This window comes from Notechis scutatus, chromosome 12 (genome assembly GCF_049901735.1).
Source record: "Notechis scutatus isolate UNSWTSFEM ecotype Mainland chromosome 12, rNotScu1.2, whole genome shotgun sequence".
NCBI classification, from domain to species: domain Eukaryota; kingdom Metazoa; phylum Chordata; class Lepidosauria; order Squamata; family Elapidae; genus Notechis; species Notechis scutatus.
The window spans coordinates 63,661-85,320 of record NC_142020.1 but is presented as its reverse complement, the minus strand read 5'-3'; the positions used below and the strand labels follow the sequence as shown (position 1 = coordinate 85,320).

Genomic DNA, 21,660 nt, shown 5'->3' with positions numbered 1-21,660 from the left:
TCTCAGTCCCCGTGTGCCTTTGTGAAGAGGGGCAGGGCGCTCTCCTGCCAAGTTGTCAGGTTGGCCTGCGCTGTTCCCATCTCCTCTCCGCTCTTTGTGCTCCAGGATCAGGAGGGGGCGGTCCTTGCTCTCCTCATTTCCACTGCCTGCCCCTTCTCAGTTGTCCTGCCTTGTTCCTCCCTGCTGGCAAGCTGTCCCAAGCCAGAGGGGCCTGGGGCTGCCTCATCCTGCTCCTCCCCACATTCCTCCAAAACCAACAAAGCCACCCCTTCAGTCTCTGTCAGCCACAGCTCCAGCTCAGCCTCCCCTGAGAATTCAGTTGCTTTGAAAAATAAGTTGACTTCCTCCTCTTTGTGGCAGCCTCTCAAAACACTGGAATGCTACTATCAGGTCCCCCCAGTCCTTCTTTTCTCTGGACTGGCCAAACCCAAACCCTGCAGCCATTCTTCACATGTTTTCGTCTCCAGGCCTTTAATCATCTTAGTTGCTCTTCTTTGCACTTTTTCCAAAGTCTCAACATCTTTTTTGTAATATGGTGATCAAAACTGGATGCCGTATTCCAGGTGTGGCCTTACTAAGGTTTTATAAATTGGTACTAAATACTTCATGTGATTTTGATTCTATGCTTCTGTTATTCAACGGATTGGCTGCCGCCGCAAACAGCTGGCTCATATATAACTGATCATCCACTAGGACTTCCTTAAGGGCATCTGGAAATGTCCCTTCCTCTAGTGCCGTATTACTGAATGTCTGGAGCCACCCACCAGTCACCATCCAGGAGGGACAAGAATGTAACTGACAGGTGAGGTCCACTTATCAGGGCCAACAGGATCAAACCATTTCCAGATAAGAAGGCAAGGCCTCACCCTGAGCCTCTTACCCGGACCAACTAAGAATGGATCCAAGGGACTTTGTTCAACAGGTGCTAAACAAACTCCTCTGCTCAGCCCTGCAAAAGGTCACCTGACATCCCCACCAGGTTCCCTCCCCCTCCCCTTGTCTGCTTTCTATCCACCCATCTTTTTATTGTTCTTCTGTTCTGTTGGCACTCTTTTCATTTCTTCCTTTTTATTGTTGTAAGCAGTGGTGGGATTCAAACAATTTAACAGCTGGTTCTTCCTAATGACTGGCTGGGTGGGCGGGGCCAACTCTACATCACTCGCGTGGGTGGTGTGAGGGAATCCAGGAGTCTCTGGTAGGTGGGGGTGGGAGGAAAGAAAGAAAGCTCTCTCTGTGTGTGTGTGTGTGTGTGTGTGTGTGTGTGTGTGTGTGTGTGAGAGAGAGAGAGAGAGAGAGAGATCTAATCCAACCTCAGAGACTTATCCAGGGCTGGCAACGATTCTCTCTCTCTCTCTCTCTCTCTCTCTCTCTCTCTCTCACACACACACACACACACACACACACACACACACACACACAAACACAGAGGTTCCTCACCCCCTCCCAAAGCAGCCACATCCTAACCTGCTTTCCAGCTGCATTCTCCGCTATGCGTGCAGGGGAAGAAAAGTTGCTTGTGGGACTACAGTAAAAAAAACCATTCAGACCTTTTTGCCATGACAAGTTGGAAAGTCTGAACAATTTTTTAAGTAGTCCCACAAGCAACTTTTCTTGCCCTGCACATGCAGAACAGAGCCAGAAAGCAGGTTTTTGTGTGTGTGTGTGTGTGTGTGTGTGTGTGTGTGTGTGAGAAAGTAAAAACAAAGGAATGGCTGGTTGGAATGATAGTCAGATTTCAACCGTGCCCGGTGAGCAGACTCTGAGACCTTCGCCTACAGATGGCCATCGCACAACCCCCTGTGAAACCACCCCCCGAGCAGCGCCAGGGCTGGGGAGGCCACCGGAGGAGCTCCACATGGCCCCTGCCTGCTTCTGCTTTGCCTTTGCCAAGGTGGGGGGCACTAGAAGGCGCTGTCCTTGGCTGGCCAGTCCAAGTGCTGTCCCAAAGCCAACAAACAAAAGCCCTGTGTCCAGCACCACCACCGGCCAAGATCAGCAGGCAGGCAATCCAAATGCCCTGTGCTTGTTCGGCCTCTCCCTTAGTGTAAAATGGTTTTTGCCTGTCTCTTTCTGGGCACAGGGCTTCTGTTTGTTAGGCCACTTCCCAAAGCAGGCATCTCCGCGGCCAGCTGATTCGCTTTTTCCCTCTTTTTCCTCATGGGAGGATCATGAGAGGCTTGCACAGTGGCAACGGCAGAAGGTAGAGGCAGAGGCATGGAGGAGGCAGGCGATCCAAGTGCCAGCACCAATGGATGCTTGCTTAAATGGACACTTGCTCTGATGATCCAGGCAGCTGAGATTGCCTCTCTCCCTCCCCCCAGTGAAATGGGTGCCAAGGGGTGCGCCCAAGCAATGCTCCGGCATCGAAAAAACCTTCTGTGATGACTCGGGGTGTGACACACAAATAACCAAGTCACAAAAATAGAAGAAAGTCCCTTTATAATGTCTTCAACTTGGCCCCAATGTCCAATTATCCTCGGCTGGATATCAAACTCTTTAAAAAAAAATAGCTTACAGGGGGAGTAAATGCAGTCCGCATCCAAAGTAAAGTTAATTCGAAATAAAAAACCTAACACATCACACTGAAGGAATTACTACGGCAGGCAAGGATACCATGGTGTTATGTCCCACCTTCTAAAATAAACAGTTAAGGCTGAAAGCAGCAGTCCTTGTAAAGAAAGGCAGCAAACAGGAAAATGTTATGTCCCACCTTTTAAAGTAAACAGATAAGGCTGAAAGCAACAGTCCTTGTAAAGAAAGGCAGCAAACAGGAATTTTCACAGATAGCTCCAATAAGTAAAAGTTCCAACGAACTAAATCCAAGACTCAACAAGATTCTTCAGATCAAAATCCTTCACAAAATAATTCCAATAAGTAGAAGTTCCAACGAATTAAATCCAAATCCCAACAAGATATTTCAGATCAAAATCCTCCAAACTGTGCTCCTCAGTTCTCCTTGCAAATAGACACTTTGTTCCGGACAAAGTGCAAAGTCATATCTCTCCCTTTATAGAGTAACTAATTAGTCTAATTGCTGGTCTGCTCTCCTACTGTATCCTCGTTGGTTCCTCCTTGTCAGGAGACGTCTTGTCCTGACATCTACCCAGCAATCATCCAAATTATCATCTTCTTCACCTGAAGATATCATTGGTTCCTCATTATCACCCGTTCCCGGCTGACCACCTAATTGAAGGGTGGAGGAGTTTGAAGGTTCAAGCCGATCTTGCAAATCAAATGCATTCATCTCCTCCTCATCGTTAGAACTTGCTGATTCATATAAGTCCTCCTCGCTGGAGCTGTCATTCAAAAAACCTGTAGCAGATGCCGGAATCACAACACCATGGTATACATGCTGATGATCTTAAATACTTACTGTAACAGCTTGCTTTATGCTGATGATATGATTTTATTATCATACACACAAGTAGGCTATTAAGAAGCTTTAGCTATTATTGCCAGGATAACTCTCTAATCATTAGTAAATCTAAATAAAAAATAATGGTGTTTGGAAGAAACCATCAGAGACATAGGTGGCAATTGGATGGTGAACCAATTGACAGGTTAATTCCCTTGTATATTTGGGTGTAACTTTTTCCAAGACTGGATCTTAGGCCTGCCATCATCAATGAAGTACATTTAGAGCAAAAGCCCATTTGAATTTATTGCTCAAACTAAAAAACCATAGTTATCCAGGGTCCCTGGTCCCATTAATCAAGGTTTATAAGGCTAAGGTTACCACAATGCTCTTGTATGGAGCGGAAATTTGGCGTCTTTACTCAACTACAGTCCTAGAACAAACACAGTCCCAGCATTTGAAATGTATTTTGGGTGTAGACCCAAGAACATCTGCTGCAGCAGTTAGAGCTGAACTGGGAATTTATACAATTCAGGCATTATCTAAAATTCGAGCTTATAACTCCTGGTGCAAAGTTAATGAAATGGAGACTGATAGACTACCCAAATTATGCCTACTAGAGCAAATAAAACTACAATCACAAATCTCCTGGATCATTAAACTAACAAATTTTGTAAGAAGCTGTGGTCTTCCCATCTCTTGTGTAACAGAACAATCTAAAAGAAGAGTTGCCCAAAGAATTAAGGATATAGATGCACAAACTGATATAGCTATCCTTAGTAAGGTAGGTAACTACTTGAAGTCACAACTCCCAAAACATCTTAGGGAGATAGTCACGAAAGCGAGATTTGAACAGCTTGACACAATGGTTAGATACGGGAGATTTTATGCAATACCGTACAATGAGAGTCTCTGCATTTGCAGAGTGGCAGAGGTAGAGGACCTGGCTCACATCTTATTTGGCTGTTGCCTGTATAAGAGGATGAGAGATAGGTATCTTGGTCTATATATCAGACGAATGACCCATTGGGATAAGCATATCAAAATAACTTACCTTATGTCCGGCCAGAACTTGAAAATAACATTTAAAGTAGCACAGTATTTAAACAAAATGATTCGGTTGAGATCTGCATATGTGGGATTAATTGGGGGAGATTGCAAGGGTGTCTCCGAAATATGTTATTATATTTTATCTATACCTTAAATTATTGTACATTACATTATTACAATTTTATTTTGGATTGTATTTTATTACTATTACATTTTAAATCGTATTTTGTCTAGATTCCATTTTAAATTGTATTTTATCAAGTTCCATTTTAAATAGTATTTTATCAAATTTCATTTTGAATTGCTTTTATTAAATTTTAGTAACAAATTGTTGCTGGAACTTTGCACTTTGATGTGGCCCAAGGGCTAATCAATAAAGACTTATTATTACTACGGCAGGCAAGAATGCACGCTTTGCACTCCACTCCCTGTCAGCTGTTCCATCTCTCCTTCGGAGTCAGACTCCAACAGGGGCATGACACCTTCTCTTACCCTTACCCTGTGTGAAAATCAGGGCCTTTTTACTTCATCATAGGCCAAAAAGGAGAGAACAGCTGGGCTGCAGGGCATGATTCTAGGCAAGTGAGGTGAGATAAGGAGTGGCTGGGAGGGGCGGGACCAGCCAGTGGTGCAATCAGCCGATTCTCCAAACTTTGCAAAAAGTTAACAATCGGTTCCCTTGAACCAGTGAGAACCAGCTTGAATCCCACCTCTGGTTGTAAGCCACCTAGAGTAGCCACACAGCAAGATATGTAGCAAATAAATTTAACAAATAAATAAAAATGTAACATCTTCAATTAGATGTAATTCATATAGCATGCACAACTCTAAGGCTTAGTGGCTATGTTCAGGAGCAACCCAAGTCATGACTTAATCTAATTACTCAATTCACCCAATCTATAAGGACAATGGCTTTTTCTCAGAAAATTCTGTGAACCACAAACTACTTGACACAGTTTTAGCCTAGCCTTACCTTTGTATGCGTCATATTAAGCTAAACATGGCCTTACTAACTTAGATTCATCCATTCATTCAAATGTTTTCATACATACTCCCTCCCCAATCTGGGGACTATATTGTTTACACAGATGGAGTTTAAAGGCAATTCAAGACTTGATTTCAAATTGTTGTTCAACAAGCTCTAAACCTCAACTGGACTTTCCTCAGTCAATGTTTCTGCTTACCTAGAAATGGTCTGATCCGTTTATAATATTCACTGTATTCATAGTGACGATCTGAAAAGGCCCGCTTGGCTTTGGGATACAGATGATCCTTGATGGCTGAGGAGCAATTGGATGGGTCAAGGAGAGTGGCCATCCTGCCAAGAAAAGGCAAGGTAAGGAAAAGAAAGGGATCCAGCTCTCGCAATACTTCCTACTTGCCTCAATTTCACTTCTCCACAGGATTTTCAAAAATAATGCTTTTAGTAACACCTAAGCTACTGACCAGAAGAACTAGCTGAAAGGAGCAACATCAGATATTCAGCTTAATTTTGACTTTCTTTGGGATGGGCTCTTCCTCATCTGTATAGCTCGGGCTTCATCAATAAGATATAGCAATAGTGCTTAGACTTATATATCGTTCTACAGTCCTTTATAGCCAGCTGGATGACATTGGACTAGTCACTTCCTCTCAACCCAACCCACCTCACAGGGTTGTTGTTGTGGGAAAATTAGAAGGAAGCTATGTTGGAAATATTTGCTGCCTTGGGTTAGTTGTAAAAATAATAAAGGTGGAATACAAAGAAATAGATAAATAAATAGATGTTAAAAGAATTCACTCACTCAATGCTCTTTTCAGTTATCATGCTGAACTGGTCCTCATTCAGGAGACAGATGTATGGCCCGAGCACATCCAGAAAATCGCTATTAATTTGCTTTCTCGATTCAATGTAACGCTGAATAACTGCAATTCTCTAAAACAAATAATTCCAGAGTCGAAAGCAAGCCACTTGCAATCTTATGTTGCTTTAGCTTTCCCAAACCTATACCTTCCAAATGTGCTAAAACAGCCACTTCTAAAATTTGGGAATACACTGGATTACTGGAAATTATAGTACCAACAGACCTGAAGAGTGGCAACTTGGCTTCATATATCTGGAAAGGTTGCTGTTTTTCAACTGCACATACAAGTTGAAATAGCAAATGTTTGTGTGTGTGTTTGTGTGCGTGTGTGTTGTGTGTGCTGAGTTCCAGAGGCATTGTCTAAGAACTCTGAACATTATAATTCATAGAACTGTAGTGACTAGATCGGGTGTCAGCAACCTGCAGCTCTTTGGGCCCTCTGCTGTGGCTTCCTGTCCCATCATTGGCTAGCCCTGCCCTCGCCCTCCCCTCCCCTCCCTTGCCTGGCCTGAGAAGTTAAGGGTGACAGTGGGGGATGGAGAAGTGGCCGGGGCTGATTCTCCAGCGCCTCATTCTTGCTAGAGCTTCTTCTGACCCTTGTTGGTGTTGGGTGTGCCTTGGTCACTTGGGGAGATGCGCAACCTGCTCTCCGCCTTGAAACACTGGCCTGACCACGATCAATGCCAACTTTGCTAACATGAGGGCTGGCGGGGTGGGAATGAGATCTGGGGGGAGGGGATGATGGAAAGGGGACAGGCCTGCAGCACCCAGCCATGGCTTTAAGAAATTCAAGGCAGCGGGTAAAGGGAGCTGGCCCCACTGAACCTTACCACCTCACTCTCTCTCTCTCTCCCCCTCCTTCCCTCCCTCCTCCTCCCTCCCCCTCTCTCTCCTGGCTGAGGAACAAGTGCCAGCCATGGCGGAGGCTTCCCTTCACGTGACCCTCCTCCTCCTCTCATGACCCCTGGCTGGAAAGGCCAGGAGGGTATGTTCATGCGGGGAGACCCTCCTTAAGCGAGCGGTTGCCTGCCCTGCGCAGGCCAGGGGGGCCACGAGAGGAGAAGGAGGGAGAGGAGGGTCCTCCAAAGGGAAGCCTCTGCCATGGCTCTGGCCAGCCCAGATTTCAAAAAAGGAATAAGGGGGGGAGAGAGGGGGAGATAGGGAGAGGGGGAGAGAGAGATACTGAGAAAGAGATACAGAGAGGGGGAGGATGGGAAATAGAGAGGGAGGGGGCAGAGAGATACTCAATGTCACTCACTCTCACCAGTCACATGACCCCTAGCTATGCCTACCCAGCCACAAAACCCTTCTCTCTCTCTCTCCCCTCTCCCAGAGAAAGGGGAGAGGGGGAGAGAGAGAGAGAAGGGTTTTGTGGCTGGGTAGGCATAGCTAGGGGGTCATGTGACTGGGTGAGAGTGAGTGACATTGAGTTGGCCATGCCCACCCAGCTTTTGTGGCTCCCGGTATTCTTCTAAAAGAACACTAGTCCATTTCCTAGAAAATTCTAGGACACCTAAAGTAAAACGACAAGAATATAACACACTTGGTTAACTCCGGAGCCCTCCTCGCTGATAGGCCATAGATCGTGATCGTCCGTGGCTACAGCCCATGCTCTTTCATCAGAGAGCCCCAATCATTGTGATTAGGGGCTGAAGCTGCCTCGGAGGGGCGGTGGAGAAAGGGGAAGCTGCCAGCCAGGTTGAGGGGAGCCACATCTCCCCCTCTGGGCTTGGCAATTCCCCCCCCCAAAGACGACTGAAGCAGTGGTCTAAAATGTCTGGACTAAGTTGGTGCAGGAGTGAAGAAAGAGGTGGATAGCATGTGAGCCGGGACAATTGGGTGCAACAACCAAATAAAAGGTACCCCGGGTTTAATGTAACAATGAATTTCTAAATAAGAAAAGAAAGCGGCGGAAATACAAAGGAAAGGAACAAAAAAAAAGAAAAATAACTTTGACAGCTAAACGGGGCTTCAAACCAGGAAAGGAAGAAGCCGGAATAAGATATTTAACTAAATTGGATTAAAATATTTTGGCAACAAACAGGCATAAATTAAACCTGGACTTAAGAGTGTCAAAAAATAATAATAATAGGTGGGGGGGCAAATATACAAACTGGAGATTTGATTGTATTAGAATATTGAAGCTCGAAAAGCCCTGAATAATAAAACGGGAAAAAGGTGAAGACTTTACATAACGGAGAGTGCCATCTTGTGGACAAAAAATTAAATTTAAAAATAAAAGGGAAAATCCTGTTTCTTTATGAACTTGAGTTGATACAATGTTAAAGAAATATTGAAACAATAAAACAAGAATCCTAGAAAGCAAAAGTTGAACTAGAATAAAAGAAGAAGTAAGAAAAGATTGACTGCGGGACTCATTCGTGATTTTGGTATAGACCCAGTGTTGGAATAATTGCAAATCTAGAAAGCCTGAAGAAGGAAAATAAAAGTTTTTGTGGATTTCAACAATTGTAAGATATAAGGGTGTGCAATGATGATATCTCTTCGGGAACTAAAAATGGAACTTAATAATATGAAAGAATTACTACAGGAAAGAAGTAAATCACTTGGCTCTGTTTTAAAAGCTATGGAAATGGTGATTGAAGAACATGAAGAAAGAACTTCAGAGAAGGAGGAGTTAGTTCAAGAAGAAGCCATCTTAAATAGACAATTAACACAAAGAACACAAAGAAGAGGAAAAAGAAGGGAGGTTAAAAATTTAAGACTCAAGAAGGTAACTAAAAAGGGGAATACCTGTGAAAATAGGAAAGGCAGAAAGGAGCAGCAGAAAGGGGGAAAAGAAGATACAAAGAGGGAGATGGACACAAACTGGAAGGGGAAAGATATGGGAAAATGAAGGGGAAGAGAGGTAATGAGAAACAGGAGCAGGAAATAAAGAAATATGGGAATTGTAAAATAATGAAAAGAAACTGTTTACATAGAGATAATGGTTAATGAATTTAAAAAAGGGAATTCTGCATGGAGATGAAGGTTAATAAGAATATATTTGCAATTATAAAATATTTAGAAAATAGGGAAATATAGATGATCAAAGGAGGGATGGACACTGATATTCTTTACTAGCTGAATGTATATTTTTATCTTTAAAAGAAATGTTAATGTTTATTAAATAAATTGAAATAATTGAAATGAACTGTGAGGATATTTAAAAATGAGATTAATATCAGTGACCAGGATTAGTTAAATGGATTAATTGTTTTTTTTTTTTTCTTATCTTTGTTCTGAAACTATAAATAAATTCTATGAAATTAAAGGGGGAAAATACATTGCAGAATCTGATTGAAAAGATATATAATGTTATGTAGTTTTTTTTAAGGGAATGACTATTATTATAATTAGTTAAAAATAAATGTTTTTTGGGAATTAAGATGAGGGAATTAGGGTATATTTTAACCACTGAGGTTACACACTCAAATTAGTAAAAGTGGGGGGGACTTATGTTTTTTTTCTTGTGTAAAAGCTTGTACTAATTTAGAACTTATGGAAATTGCAAATCTGACAGATAAAAGAACTATTTAAATGAGAAAAGAGTGTTTTGGAAAAGGTAACAATAAAAGTATTTGTAATTATAAATTAGTCAGTTAAATATAGATTATTAAGAGGAAGGAGGGACATTTATAATTTTTATTAGGCGAATGCATATTGTTATTCTTATTTTTAAAAGAAATATTAATGTTTAAGAAATATATTTGAAATAATTGAAATGAAATGAGAGGATGTTTAGATTGAGATCAATATCAGAGACCAGGATTAATTTGTTTGTTCTTCTCTTCTGTAAAAGTTGGAATGGAAAAGGTAATAATAGAATTAAATAAAAATTTGATAAGATAGGATTGAATGTAAAAAATGAATATATAACTATTGTCATATTTGCATGTAAAAGAGCTTTTTTGTTTTGTAATTCATGTGAAAAACTGAATAAAACTTGTTTTAAAAAAAAGAATATAATAAACTCACAATGTGTGGAAACAAGGAGAGAAAAATGGCCAGGATCTTATAATCTGTTTCTCTTTTTTTAAAAAATGATGTTAGTTTATAAGCACTAGGTTTAGAAGCAAAGATAGACTGGGTGCATGATAATGTTCATATTAAAAGCCCCATATTATCTTCATAATTACCAGCTTATCATCAGACACAGAATCCAATAAAGCATGAACTGTGCTTGTTGAATTGATAGTCCACTGCTTGATCTTCTTTTCATCTATTAGTTTTTCAATGAGTCCAAGATTACTGAATACAGCAGGAGGATATCCCTCAGGAAATATCTGCAAGGAGCAAATAACTGCGTAAAAATGCAAGTTAACTTGGTATTACCTTTTTGATGCAAACATTTATCCAGGAGCTGGTTCTGATATGGCCTAATGAAAAGGTTTCTGCAAAAGGATTTCTAGTAGTCATCAGGATGATGGGATGGGCATAAAATAAGTCAAGTTGATAACCATGATTGCTAAGTTAGAAGCCCAGCTCCTTTTAGAATGTGCTGTGACATATATAAAAAGGTTGGAATTTCAATCACACTTTTGACTGCTAATGTCATTTTTCTGACCCACTAAGCACTACAGGTCTCCTGTTGCAAGAATGAAAGGCAGAACTGGTTCTGAGAGAGAGAGAGAGAGTAGTGTATCCCTTCCTCATGAGACCATCTTTTGATCCAGCTGATCTAGACAGTTTTAGGAAAGGTTGTTCAGAAGGAGATTGGCCTCCTGCTTCAGAGAGCCTGGAGGATGTGGGTTATCTGGACCCTTTGTAGCCAGGATCAAGATCTCGGTGCAGTATGAAGAAGCCTTGGTGGCAAGTTAGGGATGGGAGTTGTGTGTTAATCCTAGCTCTCCTTGATCTGTTGCTGTCCTTCAATACTATTCGGAATTAGCTAAGGGGATTGGAAGTAGAAGACATCCTTTTGTGGTGTCTCTGAGACTTGTTCTAATCAGTGATTATTGGGAAGGGACTGGTTGAGTCCTCCTAGGCCCTCTCACCTCATAGGACCTTTTTAAAAATCCTCCTTATGGGGATATATGGCAGGTCCAAACTCTCCTTGTTTTAGGAAAACTTTGGAGACCTGGTTTCATGAGGGGCCAATTGGACCCTTTTGGTTGTATGACCATGTTGCTTGGCTGCCCTTTTATATTTATATTTTGTATTTATATTTGGATTTTTTTACTTATATAATTTTTCCTTTAAATAACATTGTTTAAGTTGGGCAGCTTTTAAATCTTAACAATAAATAGATGAAGAATAAATAGTTAAGAGTGCCATTTAAAAAAAAATGATATGTTTATTACCTCATCCAGTTTGTCCTTGACTGCTTTCAGCTGTTCATCTGTGAAAGGGTAGTCTGAGAATGCACTAATATTGTTCATTAGGTTTTCCTTAGTCAAGCACAATTTCAATTCTATCGGAGTATAAAATAGAAGCTCATCCATCAGGTCATCATTTAGTATCTCCTTTGTGATGACTTTGTCCGTTGGGCACGTTGCTAAGAGAAAACTCACAAGTTAACCATGGTTATAGAATTTTCAGGTCTCTTCAGAGTGTGTGAATGGAAGTAGGAAAGCCTACATGTTTTTCTAAATACCTTGGCAAATGTTTCTATTGATCATTTATATTTATTAAAAAAGAATAAGTGGAAAAGAAAATCCAAATTAGAAATCTTCCTCAAAATGGAGTTAAAAAGAGAGATGAACTGAGAAGTCCATTCATTGTGAATCTGGAGTGAGGTATGCTTAAAAAAATTAGGTGGCAGTCATATTTAATTTTGAAATTACAATGCACACCATTCCTCTCACCCAACATATTACAATATGCTCTTCTGGATTTCAGATGGAGGGCAGGTGTGTGTCCATGAAACCATAATCTAGTGTTGAAGGCATCAGGCTAGAAAACTGGGGATGGTGAGTTCAAGTCCTGCCTCAGCCATGGAAAAATATGGGTGATCTTCAGTCCCTCTCCCTCAGGCCAACCCACCTCACAGACTTGTTGTGTGGGAAAAATAGGAGGAAGCTGTGCTGGATATTTTTGCCACTTTGAGTTATTTGTAAAAATAATAAAGGCAGGATACAATTAAAAACCCTTTCTTTTTACGACCCTGTAATTCCTTAATTCGGGGAAGAGTCTGGGTGACTGGATGGAGCTGAGCATTTACTGGTGGGATACAAATAAACAAAGACCTTTTCCCCCTTTTAACGCCTTTAATCCCTTGCATTGGGGTGGGGCCACTGAATGCAGCTGAACGTTTACTGGCTGGATGCCCTTCCTAATACCTATGCAGAGTTTGCAGCAGATATTTTCTCTTTGTGCTTGGAGAGAAAAATATCTGCCACTACCTAGGATCCAACTCACAGCCTATTGATTGTGAGGCAAGAGCTCCCTCTGTAGGCCACCATACTATTCAAAACAAACAAACAAATAAATAAAAAATGATTCCTCGCAATATAAAAATGAATGTACTTCAGTGGGATTCATAGGACAGTTAAAAATGTTAAGATGGTGGTCAGGATCACATGACTGGAGCCCCACCCCTCACAGAAAAAGGGGTGTGGATTCAAGCGCACAGCCAGAGCCACTATCTTGTTTTTTTCATCTCATCTGCCCCTTCCAGATGCAATCTTAAGTCTGCCTTCTGCCGACAATCTGCTGCTGCGGTATGAGAACCAGTTCCGACACCCTATTAGGAAGCAACTCCACATTTTACATACCGATCCCACGCTTTGTTCTGGAGGATTTAAGGCTTTCCCTAATATGGACCAGCTGATTTTGTGACAGATCAGAATGGAGAATGGAGTTTTCTAACCACGGCATTAAAACATTCTGCAGAAAGAAAGAACACCAGGTGTTGGAAAGTACAAGGTTTCAGAAATCCCATACTGATTATGGTAAAGAGAGGCAGGATTTTGCTCCCATTGTCCTCCTACTTCCCTCCTCTTCCTTTTGAATAACAAAGTTCTCACCTAGATTGGTCAGGAACTTGTTCGATCCACATGATGCAGAGTTTGTCTCCCATGATGTTAGGGTAGTTAATAAAACATATTGAGGTGTATTTTCTATATACCTTTGTTTACTAATTAGCAAAAAGTTCATCTATTTCTTCTGCTTTTAATTCTAATTAAATTTTACTTAAATTACATTTTAATGGAATTTTTAATTAAAATTTAAATTAATTAAAATAATTGAATTTTAATTAATTAATTTTTAATAAATAAATTTTATTAATTTTACAATTAAAACAAACCAACAACACATACACAAATGAAAGAAAAGAAAGAGAAAAAAAAGAAAAAAGAAAGAAAAGAAAATAGACAGAAAGAATAGAAAGCAATTAAAAACATTCTTCCACAGTTTGTAAGATCTCTTTTTTCCCCCCATAACCCTTAGTTTATGCCATATACACACACCTAATCTTTACATATATCTATATATCACTGCTATAGGTTTATCCTATCCTCTTTTGCTTTATAGTGTAAAATCTATCTTTGGTCAATCCAATTGTACCAACAGTTCCAGCTATCGTAGTATATTGAGGTATCTTTGTTTTTTAGTGCCAAAGTTAGTTTGTCCATTTCTGCACGGCTTGAGATTTTTTGGATGATCATTTCGTCTGATGGGGCCTGATGCTGCTTCCAACATTGGGCGAAGGCTAATCTGGCTGCTGTTAAGATGTGTATTGTTATGTATTTCGCTTTTTTGGAAATTTGTTTGTCAAAGATCCCTAACAAGAAGGACTCTAGTTTGTATTCAATCTGCTCTTTTGTCATTTCTTCCAGCCAAGTTTTGATTTTCTTCCAATAACTTTGGGCTTCTATACATGACCACCACATATGGAAAAAGGTTCCTTCTTTTTTTCTGCATTTCCAGCAAATTGGACTCATTTTGGGGTGCATCTTCGCTAACCTCGAGGGAGGGAGATGCCATCTATAAAACATTTTATAGGCATTTTCCTTATATGCTACTAATTTTGTGATCTTATTGTTTCTACCCCAGACCTTTTCCCATTCCGTTAAGGTGATGCTGCGTCCTACATTCCTACTCCAGGCAATCATGTTCCCTTTTACAATTTCTTCTTCTAATTCAACTTCTAATAAATAATTATAAAATTTTGTTATATTTTTTTTGACTGATCCTAATAAATTTTTATCTAATTGCTGGAGCTTGTTGTTGATTCTGAATTCTTTGTTATCCTGTTTGTATCTACTTTGAATTTGAAGGTATGCCCACTGATCAATTTTTTGTCCTTGCTCTTGAAGTTCTTGCCTCAATTTAAAATTTCCTTGTGTGTCCAATAGGTCCTTATACTTAATCATTTTGGTGATATCCAAATTGTTTGGGTGAATCATCACCTCCATTGTTGAAATCCAGATTGGTACTTTTATATAGTGTTTTTTCCGTATTTTCTTCCAAATAGTTAATAATGAGTCTCTGATTAGATGTCTATGGAAATATTTTTGACTAGTTTTCCCTACATCCCATAGAAAAGCGTGCCACCCCCTTTGCAAATCATGGCCTTCTAAAAATAATATTCTCTTGTTAGTTAAATTCACCCATTCCTTCAACCATGCTAACGAGGCAGCAGTATAATACAGTTCCCAATTTGGAAGTGCCAGTCCTCCTCTGCTCTTCATATCCTGCATTGCTTTTAAATTTATTCTAGGTTTTTTCCCTTGCCAAATGAATTTTAGAGTTATTTTGTTGAGTTCTTCAAAAAAAAATTTGTGTAGTTTAATTGGGATCGTCTGAAATAGGTATAGAAATTTAGGAAGAATATTCATTTTAATGGTAGCAATCCTGCCTAATAATGAAAGTTGCAATTTACCCCATGATTCTAAGTCCTTCTTTACCTGTTGCATCAATTTATCATAGTTATTTTCTTTGAGTGTCTTGCAATGTGCTGTCAACCATATTCCTAAGTATTTAACTTTCTTTGTCACTTGTAATTTCAATAACTTCTTCTAACTGTATTTTCTGTTTTTCTGTTAAATTTTTAGTCATTAATTTGGTTTTCTTCCTATTAATTTTGAGTCCTGCTACTGCTCCAAATTGTCCTAATTCATTCATCAATTTTTGTCCTCTATCTATTGGTTCCTCCATAAAAAAGATAATATCGTCCGCAAACGCTTGCAATTTATATTCTTCTTTTTTGACCTTTAATCCTTTTATATCTGGGTTCTGTCTAATTCGTGTTAATAATGTTTCTAATGTTAATATGAAGAGCAGGGGTGAGAGTGGGCAGCCCTGTCTAACTCCTTTTTCTATTTTTATTGGGCGAGTATATTCCCTGTTTATTATAATATTAGCTTGTTGTGTGTTGTAAATAGTTATAATATTTTCAAATTTGGTGCCTAGGTTTAAATTGTAAATTTTTGGGATTAAAAATTGCCAATTTAAATTGTCAAAGGCCTTCTCTGCATCTAAAAACATAAGTGCAATTTGTTTCTCGGGGTGAGCTTCATAAAATTCTAGGACATCTAGTACTGTTCTTAAATTGTTCCTGATTTGTCTGGTCAGGAGAAATCCATTTTGGTCTTCATTTACATGCACATTTAACATTCTTTTTAATTTGCTTGCTATAATAGAGGTGAATATTTTATAGTCGGTGTTTAACAGTGAGATCGGCCTATAATTGTTTATATATCTGGGATCCGTATCCTCCTTCGGGATCAGCGAAATCAATGCCCCCCTCCATGAGTCCGGCATCCTGGCTGCCAATAAAACATCGTTAAAAACTTCTACCATAAGAGGTCCAATTTATTCTGCAATTGCCTTGTACAACTCCCCTGGGATCCCATCTGGGCCCGGGGTTTTGTTGTTTTTCTGGTTCTCTATTGCTGATTTCAATTCCGACCAAGTAATGTCTTTGTTTAATAGTTCAACCATTTCTTCCCCAATTGCTTTGTCCTTCACTTCATCTAAATAGTTTCTTATTCTATCCTCATTAACATCTTCCTTTTTATATAAATCTTCAAAATACTTATGGGCAATTTCTTTTTTCTGTTCTATCTCCTGATGTATCCCTTACTGTCTATTAGCTGATATATCAATCTCTTTTCTTTCCTTTTTTTTAGTTTATAAGATAGCCATCTTCCTGCTTATTAGCATGCTCGAAATAAGTTTGTCTAGTCAAATTCAAATTCATAATCATTTTCTCTTGTTCAATTAAATTCAATTTATGTTTAGCTATCATTATCTGTTTTTGCAATTTTGAATCCTTTGGTGTACTCTGTAATTGAGTTTCTAGTTCCTTAATTCTTTGCTGTAATTTGTTTTGTTGGGCGTATTTTTCCTTATTTCTCTTGGCATTATAAGAGATTGTTATACCTCTTATTGCTGCCTTCATTGTATCCCAAATGTTTTGTTTCGTGGTTTCTCCATTATCATTTTCCTTTAAAAAATAATTTAATTCCTCCTTAAGTTTGTTGATATATTCTTTTTCTCTTATTAATTGGGTATTTAACATCCATCTTTTCTTTGGTTTTGCCCTACCCTTCCATATTATCTGAATTGGATTATGATCTGCCCATTCATTAGGTAAAATTTCCATCTCTTTTATCTCATTTGCTATTTCCCTGTTCATCCATGCCATGTCAATCCGTGTCCATATTTGATGGGGATTTGAATAGAATGTGAATTGTTTTTTCTCGGGGTGTAATCTTCTCCATATATCAATCAAGTTTAACTCCTTCATCATTTACCTACAAATCTTAGGAAGCTCTCTTTTCCCCACTTTATTCTTCCCCCCGTTACTATGGTCTTTTTGATAGTCAGCAATAGAGTTGAAATCTCCTATGATACAAATATTTCTTTTTTCCAGTCCTACCATTTTTCCATACAGATGTTTAAAAAACTCTTTTTGATCTCCATTCGGGGCATAGATTACCACTAAGAGAATTGGGATGGCATTGATCCAGATCTGCAAACCCAGAGTTCTTCCCTCAGAATCTGACCATATTAACTCTGCTTTCAAGTTTTCTTTAACATATACAGCAATCCCTTTCTTTTTTCCCATGTCTGCTGGTGCGGTAAATAGCTTCCCTAATTTCAGGCATTCTAAGTGTTTTTCATCTGTTTTCTTTATATGAGTTTCTTGTAGGCATGTTATATCGGCATTTTGTTTGGTTAATTTAGCTAGTATCCTTTTCCTCTTTATCGTTGAATTTAAACCATTTATATTAATTGATAGTAATTTTTTTCTTCTTCCATTTAATTAATTCTGTTTCACTCTTTGTCTTGTAACAACACCGATCTCTCCTTGTGTCTGAAGGTGTGTAGTTTCTTCTGTCTCCTGATGTAAATGAGTATTTCCTTGGTTTTCTGCAATTCCACCTTTATTTTTGTAACCACCATGATCTTCCTGGGAGTTTGTTTCCAATTCCTCCTTACTGCTCTGGTCTTCCAGACCCACCAGCCATTCATAGAAGTCCTGGGCCTTTTCCATGGAATCTATTTTAATTTTCCTTTCTTTCCAAGACACTAACATCCCTTCTGGGATAAGAAATTTGAATGTAATTCTTTTCTGGTTTAAATAAGCTGCTAGAAACTTGTAATCTTGCCTTTGTTCTCTTACTCTTCTTGGTATCTGTTTGAGAATCATGATTTCTTTACCTTTATACGTGATTGTTCCCTCTCTAGACATTTATTATTATAAATAATATCCCGGATACTTCTTCTCGTGAATCATATATGGACTTCTCTTGGACATTTGTGGCGTCTCGCATAGTTGGTACTGACCCTATAAACTTCGTCAAACTCCCTTAGGATGTCATCTTTGTCCTTCTCCAATAATCCAGCCAGTATTTCCGCCATTAGATGTTCCAAGTCTTCTTCTCTGGATTCCACCACATTTTGGAATCTCAGGTATGTAGCTGCCTTGTCCATCTCTAGGAGAACCAGTGAGTCCTCCATTTCTTTACTTGCATTCTTTAGTTCTTCATCTATCCTTTCTAATTTCCTTTCCATTTGTTCAGTCCTTTTCTCTACCTCTTTTATTGTTGCTTCATTTTTCTCCAAGGCCTGCTGCAATATTCCAACTTTGTCCTCTACTTTGAAGATGTCCGCTTTCATTTCTGCCTTTAATTTCGCCATCTCCTCTTTTAGTTCATTAATGTCTGCTCTCGTCTCGTTATGGGTTTTCATCATTGTTTCTTGCAGCTTCGTCATCAATTCCTGTAAGGTCAAAAACATTGCTTGGATGTTGGCATTCGATATGTTGGCTTGTTTCTCTACTGGTAATGTTTCTTCTATGTTTTTTTGTGCCATAGGTGAAGTTGTTGCCAAGGTAGTTGTTAGTGTTGGGTTGACCTTCCTTCCAGTTTTCAGAGCTGTAGTAGTTGTGGAAGTCATTTCCTTTAAGATTTGTTTTTGTTGTTGAACTATGTTAAGTATATTATCCCAAATTAGCATTCAGTGATATAATTTCTATGTTAAAATTGACCAGTATCTAATTACTTGATCTATCTGTCTACTGGGTAGCTGTATTCTTAACTAGTTACTGGGATGTATATTTTATTTTAGATCCTGATTCTAAATCAAATATATAATTTATATGATCTGTGTTCCACCTCTATACTTCACCATGTAATAAATATTTATGTAATAAATATTATATCAAATCCAACTATATCTAAATATTATAAATCTATATGTATTTATATATATATATATTTATATAAATCTATATGTATGTAATTTTATCTTAAATGTTAAATATTCTTGAACACAGATATTACATTCGTAATTATTGTCACACAATAAATTGTAATATTAATATATAGAACTCTATACTTATTAGTTAACTAATGCTTAATGTTCTTACTATTTCCCTATATATCTGGTCAAAATATAACAATCTCTGTTATTAATAAGTCAATTAATTCAATTATTTAACATTCTGATACAACAATCAATATTCATTTACTCAGTATGCATATTTATAATCATTATAAAGAGAGAATAAAGAAAGAGAGATGATTCATCCTAACGCCAACTAGTAAAAAAGAAGGCAGAAGAAAAAAAAAAAGATCAGATATATACAAGAAAAAAGGGGAGTAAATGGAAAAGAAAGGAGGGAAATCTAGAGGTAGGATTTTGGTTTTCCGTCTCTTAATTTAAGAGCTTTCACTTCAAACACACCGGAAGTGGGGGGGAAAATGCTGAATAATAACTACAGTTACGCGGTATCCCCACTCATTCAGAAGCTTCCAATTTTGCTTTCTATCTTAACGTTCCTAAGTTCAATTGTCCTGGTTTTCTTAAAAAAAAAAACTGCCTCCTCAGATAGATCAGTATTCTCCCAGATTCTGTTAAGTAGTTTGTATCAGTTAAATCAGTTATATTGTTACAACCGCTTCAGCGTTTCTAAGTACCGCCTATGGCGTCACGCTGTCTTTTTTTCCGTCAACTTTGGTCTTCTTCCCATCTCCGGTTTAATAAAGTCTGTCCAAATAGAAATCAAATGAAATAGTCTGAACCCTCTGCGACTTCCAGGCTCTTTCCAGGTGCTGGTCTCCCAATCTCATAGATTTCCCTTTTTATTCGTTATTGTTCTCACTTTCTCTTCTGTCTGCCGAGCCCACTTGTCTCGGCTTCGCTTTTAGCCACTTTCTTTTAGGGCTCCAGACAGACACTTGTAACACTTATAACAGCCTAATACCAGTCTGTAACTTTCCAATCCTCCTCTCCACCGCTATTTTTCTCTACCACTCTCTTCCCAAACAATCTCACAAACTGTCACTCACTCGTTTCTTTACATCGGTGGCAGTCCGGACTTTGGAGCCACCATTAATAGGAGGCTGTTCTTGCTTGTTGGGCTCTGGAGGGCTTCCTCTTCGCTGCAGGGGGGTTGCCTTCCCCACACTGCAGCCCGAGGCTTCCCCACACCGGCACAAATCTCTCCGGGACTCGAGCACCCTCAAAGGATCATGCCAACCACAAGAAGAGATTAGCTGAAACCGCGAACGGGCTTCTGCACCTCTGCTCGTCCTTGCCTTGCCACCGGAAGTTTCAATTAAATTTTATTTCTAATTCTAATTTTAATACTATTAATTTTGAGATTGCTGGTTTATCATTTGTCAGCCTGTGACAAAAGATCTTTCCTTGAAGTTGACATTCATAGTTTTCTATTGAAAATGGTGCAATTCAGATTCAAAAGATGATCAGATTTGTAGCTCAGTCATAGATACCTGATTCTACCTCTAGGCTCATTTTGGGTTTGTTTGTTTTTTACTTCCTTTCTCCTGGTGGAAAAGTGATCATTCTTCTGTTTGGTTTTTTTCTAACGTACCTTAGGAATACTTTGCAGAATACTGTGATCCAGGATTAGGATCAGTTGACTCAGTTGATCCAGAACAGAAGATGTCCATGTAGAAGGAGGCCTAGGAGAAAAGTGATATTAACAAGCCATGTCTGAATGAAATAGCAAGTTCATTCGGTAGCATTCCCCAAACACAACTAACAAGATTATGAAATGAACCCAGATTGGGCTTTTCAAGGGCATTGAACTAAAGTCTGACTAAGCAGGCTGAATTTGTGCAATACCAAAACAAAGAAAGCCAGTCTAGTGTATAGCAATAGTGAAGGTATCAAGCTAGAAACTGGAGGATGGGAGTTCTAGTACTGTCTCAAGCCCAAAGTCAGCTGGGTGAGACCTTGGACCAATCACTTTCTCTCAGTCCTAGGTAGGAGGCAATTGAACATACTGTAGAATACTCACTGCTGAACTGCATCTTGTTAGACAGAACCCAATGCTAAAGTCTGTCAAAATCCTTCTGAATCTTGAGCCTAGCTTTCAAAAGTGTTAGCAATTTCTCTCAACTTGATGTCATCTGCAAATTTCATGAATCCCTTTCTATCTCCTCATCTAGATCATTTCTGAAGATGTTGAAGATTACTGGGCCCAAGAGATAACCTTTTACTGGTTTAGTAATTTGGTCAATTTATCAAAGAAAAATAAAAGGTTTGTTTGGCATGATATATTTTTAACAAACTCATGCTAGTTTCTAGTAATCACCTTGTTCATTTCTAGGTGCTGACAAATCCTCTTCATTACCTTTTTCAGAATTTTGAATCATTGAAGTCAATCTGATTGACCTATAATTTCCTGGATCCATTTTTCCCTTTTTGAAGATTTGTACCACATCAGTTGTTTTCCAGTCCTCTGGTAGTTCCCCTGTGCTACAAGAGCTTTGAAAGATTACATTCAGTGGTTCCAGAGGTGGGATTCTACCAGTTCTCACCTATTCACTAGAACTTGTTGTTAATTTTCTAATCAGAATTGGTTGTTGGAAGAAATCTCCTTTTGTTTGTTTTTTTCCATTTTATAGGACTAATCCTGTAAGGAAGGCAGGAAGGAAACATTCTAGTGTTGTTGCTTACAGAAACTGCCTCCGTTAACCCTTATTACAT

General features: G+C 39.0%; 1 protein-coding gene across 5 annotated transcripts in view; it reads right to left on the bottom strand.

Moving 5' to 3' along the window:
- MSLN (mesothelin) overlaps positions 1 to 21,660 on the bottom strand; it is a 48,793-nt gene that overhangs the window by 18,813 nt on the left and 8,320 nt on the right. For 3 of the 5 annotated variants that reach the window (XM_087973055.1, XM_087973053.1, XM_087973054.1), the window contains exons 4-8: positions 12,966 to 13,077; positions 11,553 to 11,746; positions 10,389 to 10,535; positions 6,190 to 6,320; positions 5,590 to 5,723 (exon numbers count right to left, since the gene is read on the bottom strand). In XM_087973055.1, coding sequence (XP_087829181.1) covers positions 5,590 to 5,723; positions 6,190 to 6,320; positions 10,389 to 10,535; positions 11,553 to 11,746; positions 12,966 to 13,077 — 718 coding nt within the window. Of the gene's footprint in view, positions 1 to 5,589; positions 5,724 to 6,189; positions 6,321 to 10,388; positions 10,536 to 11,552; positions 11,747 to 12,965; positions 13,078 to 20,539; positions 20,631 to 21,660 lie in introns of all 5 variants that reach the window. The other 2 variants (XM_026683569.2, XM_087973052.1) reach the window with 1 other exon arrangement.